The sequence below is a fragment of the Vombatus ursinus genome, unplaced genomic scaffold (genome assembly GCF_900497805.2).
Source record: "Vombatus ursinus unplaced genomic scaffold, bare-nosed wombat genome assembly UNPS02014820.1, whole genome shotgun sequence".
Classification (NCBI taxonomy): domain Eukaryota; kingdom Metazoa; phylum Chordata; class Mammalia; order Diprotodontia; family Vombatidae; genus Vombatus; species Vombatus ursinus.
The window spans coordinates 252,308-265,126 of NW_020954598.1; the positions used below are offsets into that span (position 1 = coordinate 252,308).

General features: G+C 43.1%; 1 protein-coding gene across 1 annotated transcript in view; it reads right to left on the reverse strand.

Moving 5' to 3' along the window:
• LOC114024242 (acyl-CoA dehydrogenase family member 9, mitochondrial-like) overlaps positions 1-8,506 on the reverse strand; it is a 52,441-nt gene extending 43,935 nt beyond the window's left edge. Inside the window, exon 1 of the mRNA XM_027837254.1 lies at positions 8,336-8,506. Within this exon, the coding sequence (XP_027693055.1) occupies positions 8,336-8,506 (171 nt within the window). The remainder of the gene's footprint in view (positions 1-8,335) is intronic.
• Between the last annotated feature and the right edge of the window lie 4,313 nt (positions 8,507-12,819).

The following is a 12,819-nucleotide window of genomic DNA, read 5'->3' on the forward strand; positions in this document are numbered from 1 at the left end:
TTAAAAAAAAAAAAGATATAGGAAAAGGGAACTTTAGTTGAGCTGTGATGGAATGAAAATATTTAGGCATTATTCTACACACTACGTTGGGAGAAAAATATAAGAAATAGGAGTGTCAAATGAGGTATAAATTTTCTTTTTTGGCATTTGAGTTAAAAAACTTAAAACAAAAATTTTTATATCTTTTGATAATTTTATTGATAAAGTCCCAAAAAGGGAATAATTCACAGGAGTAATTCTCAGTCCACAACAGATAAATGGTCAAAGGACATGAACTTACTGTCAAAGAAGAGACAGAAATTGTTAATAATTACTTAGAATGCTCACAAATAGTCAAAAGGAAATAAATTAAAACCATTTTTCACTCCCACATGTCAAACAGGCAATAATAATTAAAAGCAAGGCTGATGAGGCTATGGAGGAAAAGGAATACTCATTCATTGCTGGTGGAATTACAAGCTTGTTCATCTTCAACAGTTATAAAAATAGCCATACCTTTTGACTCAATAATTTCTATTTGAAATAAATCATTAAAGTGTTATTTTTTTTAAAAGAGCTAAGTATTCAAAGATTTTCATAGTGTTATATACAATCCAGAACAAAAATAAAAACCAAAACCCCAACCTCTGTAAATGACCTAGGGGAAGGGTTAAATAAATTGTGCTTTATTAATTTAACAAAATGTTATAATGCAATTAAGAATAACAACATCAAGAACACAAAGAAAACAGAAAAGATCTACATGAAATAAAGCAAAGTGAGAAAACCAGCACTTTGAAAGAATGGAGTACGCCCAACTAGAGGTGGCAAAGTGAAAGAAAACGAAGACTACTGAGGACAACTTGGCATAAATGCAAAATTGTTGAGACTTAATGCACCTAAAACTTAAAGTGAAGTCAAATAATTACGAAACAAGGTTTGCTTAAGCAAAAGTCTAGGTTTTTGTGGTTGTTGTTTAAACATTCATTGTAAGCCTCTGGGTCAAACCGATCCCATCTCAGGATTCAGTTTTTGGTTCAATGCAAAAAGACCTGAGGCTAAGGTACTAGGATAATATCTACTAGAACCAGCTACAACCTATAAGGCCAAAAAGCCATGATCTAGATAAACCTATATGCCTTCTAGAGAGTGAGCCCTCAGAGCTACTTTTAGCAGATAAAAGGCTGACCCCAAGCCTAAGGCTTAACAAGAGACAAGGCTTGCTGTGATCCCACCAGAACTTTATGACTCTTGACAGAAATGGTCTTTTGGACACCACTGAATTTCAACCTTTTCTAACAGGATGGATTACGTGATCCTGTGTCTCAGCCCTACCTTCACTTAGAAGTCAAAGGCAAAGAGGGGTGGGGTGATGGAGGGCAGGTTACTACCTCCAGGATTCCCTAACATAGAGCTCAGAAAATTGAAATGCATAATAGTACCTTCTATGCTGCTGGACCGATTGGCAACAGAGAACCTCATTGGTTACTTTGTTTTCTCATTAAATGTCTCAAAAGCAAAAAAAAAAAAAACCCCCAAAAAACCATTTTATTTAAGAAACTAGATCTGAAGGTCCAAGTTTTACAGTCACAGCAGCAGAACACTGTTGATAATCTGCAGACCTTTAGTTTGGTTTAAGGCTTCATGGCATGCCAACATTGCATTAAGTTTAATAAAGATGTCAAAGTAAAGGGATTGAACAAGCACAAACAATAAAAGTTAACTGCTGTAAAATTTTGGAGATCCAAAATTAGAGTTATGAGAAGACACCCCCCCACCCTACTCCTTTACAGAGGTGGGAGGTCCATGGGCTGGTGTGGTAAATTGCACATATTTTCAGAATTTTTCAATGTATTGATTAATTTTGCTGATCTTTTTCCTCTTTTTCTTTAAAATGTAATTTGTTATATGGGATGGGAAAGGGTACTGGAAGAAATTTTGGTGATATAAAAAAAGATATAAATCAAAATTTCTTTAAACATTTTTTAAAAAAGAGCTGTTGTTTTGAACAAATGTCCTACTTGGACTAGCCATAAAAATATCACTAGATAAGGGACAGTGCCAGAGCATTTCAAAATATGGCTTCTCACACCCCCATGGTCCTGAGCTGCTTATTATTTTTGCCTTTTTATACCAAACAATTTAATAAACATTCTAGGAGGTTATTTGCACAGGCTTTTTTGTTTGAAATAGGGTTGTCTTATTCCCCCTCATCCCCCTCCAATCGTTCTTCTCAGTCATTTTTAGTGGTGGCTGGTTGTTCCAATACGCACCATCATGGATGGCATCACTGAAAAAGAAAGCTGGCTCCCCTCTCACCTCAGCCAATCAATCAAGAGTGAGAGAGGGAAGTGTCCTATAGCACCTTTTCAATATATACCTTCCCAACATAAGTAGATATCTGACTAAATGTAAGAATATTAACTTAGAAGAGAAAAAGATGAGATGACAAGACGGAAGCAAAATGGGGAAGCTTGCAATAAGAATACCAGTCATATTCACTTTATTTTACACTCTCAGGTATGAAGACACAGAATTTTCCATCAATGCATTTATTGAGTGCCTACTTTGCAACAGGCATTATACTAGGTGCTGGGACTACAAAGACAAAAAGCAAGGAGTGCCTGCCTCATAGAGTTTATACTCTATTGGAGATAAACAACACACACAGATAAGATATAAAATATATCTAAAGTAAAGTCATTTCCTGGGTATGGCACTTAGCAGCTTGGGGGAAGTGGAGATCAAGAAAGGCTTTATGTACGAGATGGCACTCAGGGTGACCTCTGAAGCAATCTAGAGATTCTGTTGTTGTTGGTCCTTCGTTTTCAAAGAGGACCAGTGATATCACAGGGTGACGTCTTGACTCCTTTGTGAATTGGATTTAACTAAGGCAAAATTGCAGTCAGTCTCACTCTCTCTTCCAGAGTCACTGAAGTCCAGTGGCAAGATAAAAGCCAGAAGAGCTAACGATGGCTTGGGATGCAGTGATTGGCCTTGGCGTCTTTAATGTCTCACTAAGCTCTAAAGCACCTGCTTCAGCCGCCTTCATGGCCACTGGAACAAATTGTTCTCATTCACCTAGTCCACTGGGCGAAGTCTTCACATGCATGGGTTTGGGACCTGCTGGTTACCCTCAGCCTGGTTAGCCCAGTGGCTGAGACAGTTTAGGAGGATGTGACCACCGCATGTGCTAGAGCTTCTTGGAGCCACAGGTGACAGTTGAGTGCCAAGTGAATACCAAAGATGGACAAACAGCCCTGAAAAGGGCTGGGCAAGCCCTCACACTGGAGGTGCTAGTCCTCCTTGAACACCCATACACCCAGGGATTCTAAGAGGCAGAGGTAAGAAGGAAGGGCATTCCAAGGATGAGCGTCGGCCTAGACAACAGAGATGGGAGAGGGAATGTTGTCTGTGAGGACCTGCAAGAAGGCCATTTTGGCCAGATTACAGAGTAAGTGAAGAGTAATAATGTGGACAAACGGCTGAAAAGTTGTGAAAAGCTTTAAATGTCAAACAGAGGAATCTGTATTTGATCCAAGGCAATAAAGATTCAAGCCACTGGAGTTTATTGAGTAAGGGAATGATATAATGAGACCGGTGCTTTAGGAATATCATTGGTAGCTGTGTGAATAATGAAGTAGAGAGAGGAGAGACTGGAGGCAGTCAGACTACTTAGGAGGCTGTTGCAATTGTCCAAATGAGAGGTGACGAAGGCTTCAACTATGGCGGATGTGATATGAATGGAGAGGAGATGGATGTGAGGGATGTGAAGGTAAAACTGCCAAGACTTAACCAATGAATGGCTATATGGCACGAGAGAGTGAGGAATCAGGGAGTTTGTGTGCCTTGGTGACTGAAAGTATGGTGGTGTCCCAAAAGAAATAAGGGTACCAGGAAGACAAATTGCTGTGGAAGACAACAGAATTAGTTATTTTGGATATACTGAGTTTAAGACGACTGTGGGATACTCAGTCTGAAATGTCCAAAAGGCAACGGCAACATGAGACTAGAGCTCAGGAAAGATGCACAATGACAAATTAAAGACAGTCCAGCAAAACCAGGGTGACAGTGGGGACTAAGAACAAGCACAAGGAAAGCTCATGGGGCCTACCTCCGGGGGTATAAGCCCAGTGGACTGTGATTCCACAGACCTCACCAACCACAAACATCAACACAAGGCACATTGTATTGCTGCTCAAAAGGCCAACAAGACACACGTGTGTCAGGAAGCACGTGCTAGCTAAGGACCAAAGAACAGTCCTACTACTGGTGCTCTAAGCTTCATATCCAAGGACCCGGAAGCTGGTGCCGGACATACATGATTTTCTGGGAAACACTTTCAACTGTGCAGTCTGCACTCATCACCAAAAGCACATATTATAGGGCAGTAGGAACACTGGATTACTCTGGTTCTGAGGCCTACATGAAAGAACTTGTGCAAAAGGGCATGGCCCACTTGGCTGAACTGATGAAGCAATACAGAAGATGAAGATGACCAACTGCTGATACTAGCCAGCACCAGGGAAACTCACTTGCAGACCAAGATTTTTACCAAGCTAACAGCGCTCCCTGAATTCTGATAACGGTAAATTACAAAGACAACTGGATCCTAAGATCACAGGCCTTTAGAATTGAAAGGAATGTTGCAGACACCAATGGTCCAGCACCCTCATTTTACAGATGAGGAAACTGAAGGCTAGAGAGGTGGATGTGCCCAAGGTCCCACGCAAAAAGCAGATCTGGAAATGGAAGCCAATGCGACTGACTCCAAATCTTGTGGGATTTTTTCCCCTATATCCATGAGGAGACTAGCTTATGATGCTATATGGCATAAGAGTAAAGAATAAAGACAGTGTAGATCTCTACCCAGCTACAGATGCAACTGTTGATTTTTCTATGTTTACTGTTCAAAGACTCTAAAAGATAACCTGGACACTAAAGTCAGTAGGGAACCAGTTCTCCTGGACTCGCCAACTACATATTGTGTTGTATAGCTAGAGGCCAGGGATAGATGTGAGTGAAATACTACTCTGACAGAGCATAGTTTCTTCAAAAGAAATAAGTGGAGCAGAGTGGAATAGCATTCTAAATTAAGAAGATACACTCATTAGGAAATCTAGGAACCTGAACGGGGGAAACTGGGTAGGGAGCATTTGAATGAGGATGCAGAGAGAGATGAAGAAAAAGTAATAGTGTTTTGGGGACATACTACAGACTGCGTAGGCAGAAAGGAGAAACTAGATGAGGCACTTGGAAAAGAGATCACAAACTTGGCACAAATAATAGGATACCATAGTGATAGGGGACCCAGACATCTGCAGGATTTTCTCTATGCTAAAGGCAGAGCAGGCCAGAAATGTGTAACTTGTCTCAATGACAATTTCATCCTTCAAAAGGCAGAGGAAGTGAAAAGGGGATTTGCTGTTCTCTGCCTGACTGAGGTACTGGTTGCTGAAGCAGAAAACTACAACAAACTTAGGAGCAAGATAAGATATAACAAACTGGGTTATATCCTCAAAACTGGCATTCTAAATGGAGAATTTTATCCAGGGCCTCCAGCTCCGGACCACCTGCTGTTCTACCTCAGAGACCCTATTCATTATGCCATTTCTGAATGCCTTTCTCCCAGTAGCTATTATTAACACCTATGCCAAATGGGTCAAAGCTGTACTTCAATGTTCCCTTACAGTACATGTCCTGTCTTGTTTAAGGCTGTCCTACTTAAATTCAATTACTTTTGTTGCTACTCTCAGAAGCACAGGATATTAGATGATCCCATATATGGGATTACCATCTATGTTTTATACAGCTATATGCCTTTTTCTTCAAAGATGACCCTACATATCATAAGGTTACTATATGTTGCTGAATAAAGATGAGACAACAAAAATGATTAACAGAGAGTAGAAATATAAGATAAATGAAGACAGAATCAGACAGCTTCAACATGTTCTTAGAAAGTTCAAGTCACCAGGCTCAGTCTAGGTAATGAAATAATGGGTAGGTATGATGGTTGAGTTGGTGTTACTGATCAATGGGTAGAGGTGGTATAAACTGGAGAAGAGAAAATGCTGAATGACAGAGAACAGAGGAGAAAGAGAGAAGGAGGAGAGGAGAGATGGATGGGAGGGAGGAAGAGAAAGGGGAAAAGGAAGAGAAGAGAGGAGGGGGGAAGGAAAGAGGAAGGAAAGAGAGAGAAAGAAAAGAGGAGAGAAAGAGAGAGAGAGAGAGAGAGAGAGAGAGAGAGAGAGAGAGAGATTGAGATCTGCCAATTATAGACCAGGGAGCTTGACTGATTACTGGAAAAAGTCTATAATGCCATTACAAGAGCTGGTCTGTGTGCATTTAGGAAAGATGCAGATATCACTAAAAGTCAGCCAGGTTCATCAAGAACAAGTCATGCCAGATGAATCTTGTCTTGTTTCTGACAAGGCAACTAAAATGGTTTCCGAAGGGAATGCCACAGACATAGTATTTGTTGTTGTTGAGACATTTCAGTCATGTCCAACTCTTCCTGACCCTATTCGGGATTTTCTTGGTAAAGGCACTGGAATGGTTTGCCAGCTTATTTTACAAAAGAGGAAATTGATGCAAACAGGGTTAAGTGACTTACCCAAGGCCACACAGCTAATGTCTGAGGCCGGATTTGAACTCACGCCTTCCTAATTCCAGGTGGAATTTGCTATCTAGTTCACCATCTAGCTGACATAGTATATTTAGACTTTAACAAATTACGTAACAAAGCCTCTCATGCAACTCTTGAGGCCAAGATACAGTGTTATAGGCTGGATCAGTGGGGTTAAACTCAAACAGAAATGGAACCCTATGGTCACATATTGACTTAGAAAATCACAAATTAAAATCATCTATATTTTATTTATTTATTTTGTTTAACATGTCCCAATTACATTTAAAGTGGCTTGCAGCATTCAGGCTGAGTTAAGACACCTGTGGACCGGATTACACATTTTAGGTGATTATACATTTAGATTTGGAACCAGTTTAATGACTACATCCTGAGAGTAGTCCTTAATGAGCTGATGTCAATTTAGGGAGAGGTTTCATGTCAAGTTGCCTGTCCTAACTCTATGTTAGTAGTGACTCTGGACCTCGGCTCAAATTTTACCTCTAATGGTAACTAACTTTCCCGGGCCCCAGTTTCCTCACCTTTAAATGAGGGGGTTGAACTAGATGATCTCTAAGTTTCTTTTGACTCCAGTTCTTTGATTTCACATAGTAAGAGTCAAGGACAACAGAGGGACAACCTAAGTTGCTGCAATTGGCACCTATACGTTAAAAACCCTGGAAGGACATTTGACAAGACTACAGGGAGTGGATAAACTACACCATGAATGGAAGGAGGTCATACTCACAGAGATTCACCTAAGCAGGAACTATATCCTCAATACGCTTTAAGGAACCACTAAAGGTTTTGTCAGCAAGGTAATGATGAATTTAAAGCTGTACTTAAGATTTATCTGGCACTATACTTAGGATGGATTAAGAAAAAGTGGACACCAGATACAGCTTAAAACCTTTATCTAGCAGCATCCTCGGGAAGGATTAAGAAAAAGTGGACTCGAGGTAGAGATTTCTCCAACAGTGACAGGTAATGAAGGCTTGAACTAGTTTGCTGCTGTGAGGGGAGAGAGGTGGGGTAAGAAAGAACATTAGGGAAAAAAATTTTTAAGCAAAAAAAAATTTTTTTAAAAGATTACTGGACTGAGAGTCAGATCCGTGTTCATTTCCCAGTCCTGCCACTAACTCACAATATGACCTTGGGCAAATCACTTCCCCTCTCCTAAGCCTGTTTCCTCACTTTTAAAAGGAGATCAGGGTTTCTTCATCTTTGCTGGCTGTCTAGTGAAGCCTATGGACCCCTTCTCCGAATGCTTTCAAATCTTTTAAGGAAATGCTACCTTTCAGCTAGAGGTCAACGACAATAAAGATGTGCTTTTTTCCCCCTCCTGATGCAAGGTCTCGTAAGAGCTGTCCACGCTGGGGGATGGGCGAGGCCAGGCTCAGAGGATCTGGAGCCGAGATGGACATTAGGGATCACCCAGACCAGGGAGAACCTGAGGTTCACGGATCAGAGGGAGAGGAGGGAGCGGCCCACCCTCAGCACCCCGACTGCCGGAAGGGAGAAACACGGGTTCAAACCCGGGGCGGCGCAGGCCCGGCTGCTGCTCGATCCTGCCCATTTTACAGATGAGGGAAACGAGGCTCGGAGAGGAGAGGCGATTGGCTCGGGCTCCCACAACCGGCAAACGGCGGGGCTTGACAGGTGGGCCTGGGGCGGGCGTGCGGGAGGTCGTGGCCCCCGCCTCGCCTGCCGGGCCGGGGCGGCCGTTACCTTCTGGATCTTGCCCAGGAACAGGTCCTTGGCGTAGGACGAGCACCGCGGGCCGGTGCGCAGGAGCCGCCGGAGGATGCCCGCCGCCAGCCGCCGCTGGGGGAGAGCGCCCAGGGCCCGGCGGGAGCCCACCCCGAACGCCCGCAGGAGGAGGACGCCGCCGCCGCTCATGACGCTCCGCGCGCGGTCCCAAGCGGCCGCCGAGGAGCTCCAGGAGCCGGGAGACGCGCGGGCGCCTCCTGATGGCGTCACAAGCGGACGCCTCCCGATGGTGTCACGAGCTGCGACAGCTCCCGGCCGCCCCCTCCCCTCTCCTCCCGCCTGCCTCCGGTGGGCCCCAGTGCGGCTGCGCAGGACTCCTCCTCCCCCTGCTTTTCCCCTCCCCCTCCCTTTCCCCCTATCTTTTTCCTACTGAAGTCCCTGCCCTCGGGGAGCTTCCACTCTAGGATGCATATAAATGACTGTGTTCCTAAGGGGTGCCTACGGTATACAAGGAAGGCAATCTGAGCCGATAAGGCACTGCTGGCCAAGATGATCTCAGCCTGGAAGGCAGCCAGGAGGCAGTGGTAATGGAGAGAGAGCAGTCAGACGTGGGGCACGGCCGGTGCAAAGGCACCAGGTCGGGAGATGGAGAGTTGTGGATCTCTATTGATTATCTCCAAAGTACCCTGTCTGTATCTCCCTGGTTGGGTAGGTTTTTGTGAGTGGTCTCCCCGTTAGACTGTGAGCTCCCGGAGGGCAGGGATGGCCACTTTACCGATGGAGGTCAACCCTAGTTTTTAGTCCAGTCTAGAGCCTGGAGAAGTTAAGTGGTATGAGTAGCCTCCCAACAGTATATGTTAAGGTAGAAATTGAACCCCAAATCTTCCTGGCTTTTAACAGGCTCCCTAGCCACAACACCATGTTGCCTCAACAAACAATTTAAAGTCAAAACTCAAAACAAACCATTCCTTAACTGCTTTAACATATTTGCCAATTAACAGTTTTTAAAAGAGCATGGAAGCTTGAATATAGAGGACTGCCCTGCTGAAGACTTCCCCACCATCCCTGGAAAGTGAGATCCTTTAGAGCAAAAGTGCTGCAATGTTCCCAAGTGAGGCCAGAACCAGATTACAATGTAATTGGGAAGTATTTAGCAAGATAAAAATACAGTAGAAGATAGATAATGATAACATGTAATTTTTCTAAGTTAACATATACCAGCAGGAATCCTTATATGATTTAGTGGCCACCTTCCATTTGAGTTTGACACCGCTGCTTCAGAGAAGTGACCCCAGGGTCAGAAGAGGGGAGATCTGGAGCCAGAACAGTTGCAGGGGGAGATAGGACTGGAATGATTGTGTTGGAGACAAACTCTTCTATGGCAGGTGAGAGAAATGATTATTCATAACCGATGATTGGGGGAGAGCCAGAATCTTTTCCCCCCTACCCCCACCTCTTTATAAAGTCCTGATTTTCAAAGTTCAGGCTCTTGAAGAACATTGCAGATGAGATTGGACTGAGACCTCACCCTGGTAGGGTAGCTAGTGCGTCCAGCTCAGGCCTGAGTGGGGTGTACATTCTTCGAAGAGATGGCCCAAGGCTGGGGTGGTCTGGGTATAGAGATAGCTTCTGTATCCAAGGGTGACCTGATGTCACTCTCAGCCCATCATTTTAATATAGCCCACCTCTCATTGTGTTAACCAGTCAGAATTGATTGCCGTTCCTCTTTGAAAAGAATATGAAAGCTCTGAGCCTGCTGCCATGATTGTCTCTGGTCTAAGAGAGACGGCCAAATGACCATCCTTTTATTAATAATGTGCTGGCCTTATTAATAAAATGATTAAATTACCCAGAAACTATGTCTCTTGAGCCTTTTTAATTATCACACCGGAAGGATAGGCTGTGACTCATCTTGGTACCCACCAAATGATTGGTCACACAGCCCTCAGGGTTGGCCCATGGCCTCTCAGGAGCCCCAGCCACCCCTTTAGAGATGACTTTTTTTTTCTTTTTGCCAATTGGGGTTACGTGACTTGCCCAGGGTCACACAGCCAGTAAGTGTCAAGTGTTTGGTCTGAGACCGGATTTGAACTTCGGTCCTCCTGACTTCAGGGCCGATGCTCTATCTACTGCGCCACCTACCTGCCCCCTGGAGATGACTTCTAAGCCTGATCCAAGGCATAGAGTTCCTGATCTCCCTAACTGAGTCATTAGCTCCATGAGTCTGTGGCGGGCATATTAGCCAAGTAATAACAGTGTTTAGAATGAGAAAAAAGGAAATGGGGTAGCTTATGCAGCATTTCAGATGCCTAATTTTCTGAGAGGTAGCATAGTATAAAGTGTTGAAGCTGGTGTCAGAAGACCTAGATTTGAATCCTGCCTCAAATACTTAGTAATTGTGTGATCCTCAGCAAGCCATGTATCCTTTCTAGGACTCAGTTTCTCATCTGTAAATGGTGATGATGCCCACACTACTTATGCCTCAGGGTTGTGGTGGGGAAAACACTTTGAAAATCTCAAAGTACCCTATAGATCTGAGTTGTTATTATTTATTTATAGCTAAAAAGTTTCAATTAATCTTGAAAAGAGTGAGATAGAATTCCACTTCATTCATTCAGTCATCAATTCCAAGTAGGCTCTTGCAAGAACCATGCTGAACTTTTATCCACCACGCTCTAGCTTCGTGCCCTGGAGAGTTTATGATGATCTTCAGGGGTAGTGAATCTCTGACACAGCCTACCTAAAAGTTTCCTATTTCAGGAAATTTTAGCCAAAGAGCATAATCTAATATCCTTCAAGTACACTCTAGCACACCAGTACATGGGAAGTGAAGGATGTGACCAGGGATCAAAGTTGTATAGCTAATAATTATAACACCAGATAGCATTAATGACTAGTCCTGACCATGTGTGAATTGGCAATTCAAGGAAATTCTGAATACAAAAAGTAGGCTATGAGAGATACTTCTTAATCAGTGGTTTTAAAAAAAAGTCTGCATGCTGCAGAATAGTGTAAACCAGATGGCTGGCATCTTATATTACTAGGTAGAGGCTGTCCATATTAGGTAGATTATCTGGGTAGATCTTCTGTACTTTTCCATTATCCTTATTAGTTAGTGTTAATCCTTTCATTGGTGCAGATGACTGAACAATATTGAAAAACAGTGTAAAAGTTTCCTTTATTGAAAAAATTTTTGATCCAAGCGTAAAGCATTTTTAAAAAGAGATTGCAGGGGGTGGAGTCAAGATGGCAGAGTAAAAGCAGGGACTTGTCTGAGTTCTCCCCCAAACCCCTCCAAATACATTTTAAAATGACTCTAAACATATTCTAGAGCAGCAGAATCTGCAGAAAGATGGAATGAAACAAATTTCCAGTCCAAGACAACTTAGAAGGTCAGCAGGAAAGGTTTGTCTCACTTGGATGAGAGTGAAGTGCAGTCCAGCCCATGCTGTCCCAGTACAGCCTGGACCACAGCAAGCCAGGAGTAGACCTTGGGAGTGACTGAATCAGCAGTGACGGTGGCTACTTCTGGAGCTCTCAGCCCACAGATAGTAAGGGGGTCGAACTACTGGTCAGAAGGCGATTACAGGGGTCTTTTTGCTAGCACTGAGGCAAGACTCTGTTGCTTTGCCCCTACTCAGATCTAGGTTGCAGCCTTGGGTGGCAGTGCCAGGATGAGGAGGAGCACTAGCATAGCAGAGCCTGAAGCAGTGGTGGAGGTGGGGGACGCTCCTCACAGTTCCAGGGCAGAAAAGAGTGCTCACAGACCAGAGCACAGGCCAGGAGAGTAGCAGACACCTCTCCTTAGATCATACCACCTTGGAAGAACTGAAAACTTACAGGTCCCTAGAAGTGTCTCTGAAAATAGTTGTACAAAACCCTGAAGCTTGGGACAGTGTGCCCTCTACCTTGGAAACAGAGCCCTACTTTAACAAAGAGTTAAAAGTCAACTAATAGGTTGGGAAAATGAGTAAACAATGGGAAAAAAAAACTCTGGAAGATCAAAATACACACTCAGAAGATGACAACAAAGTCAAAACTACTACATCCAAAGCCTCCAATAAAAATATCAATTGGTCTCAGGCCATGGAAGAGCTCAAAAAGGATTTTGAAAATCAAGCAAGAGAGGTACAGGAAAAATTGGGAAGAGAAATGAGAGTGATGCAAGAAAATCATGAAAAACAAGTCAACAGTGTGATAAAGGACACACACACACACACACACAACACTGAAGAAAATAACACCTTAAAAAACAGATGAGGCCAAATGGTAAAAGAGGTCCAAAAAACCAATGAGGAGAAAAATGCCTTAAAAAGTGGAATTGGCCAAATGGAAAAGGAGGTCCAAAAGCTCACTGAAGAAAATAATTCCTTAAAAATTAGAATGGAGCAAATGGAAGCTAATGACTTTATGAAAAATCAAGAAATAATAAAACAAAACTAAAAGAATGAAAAAAATAGAAGACAATGTGAAATATCTCATTGGAAGAACAACTGACCTGG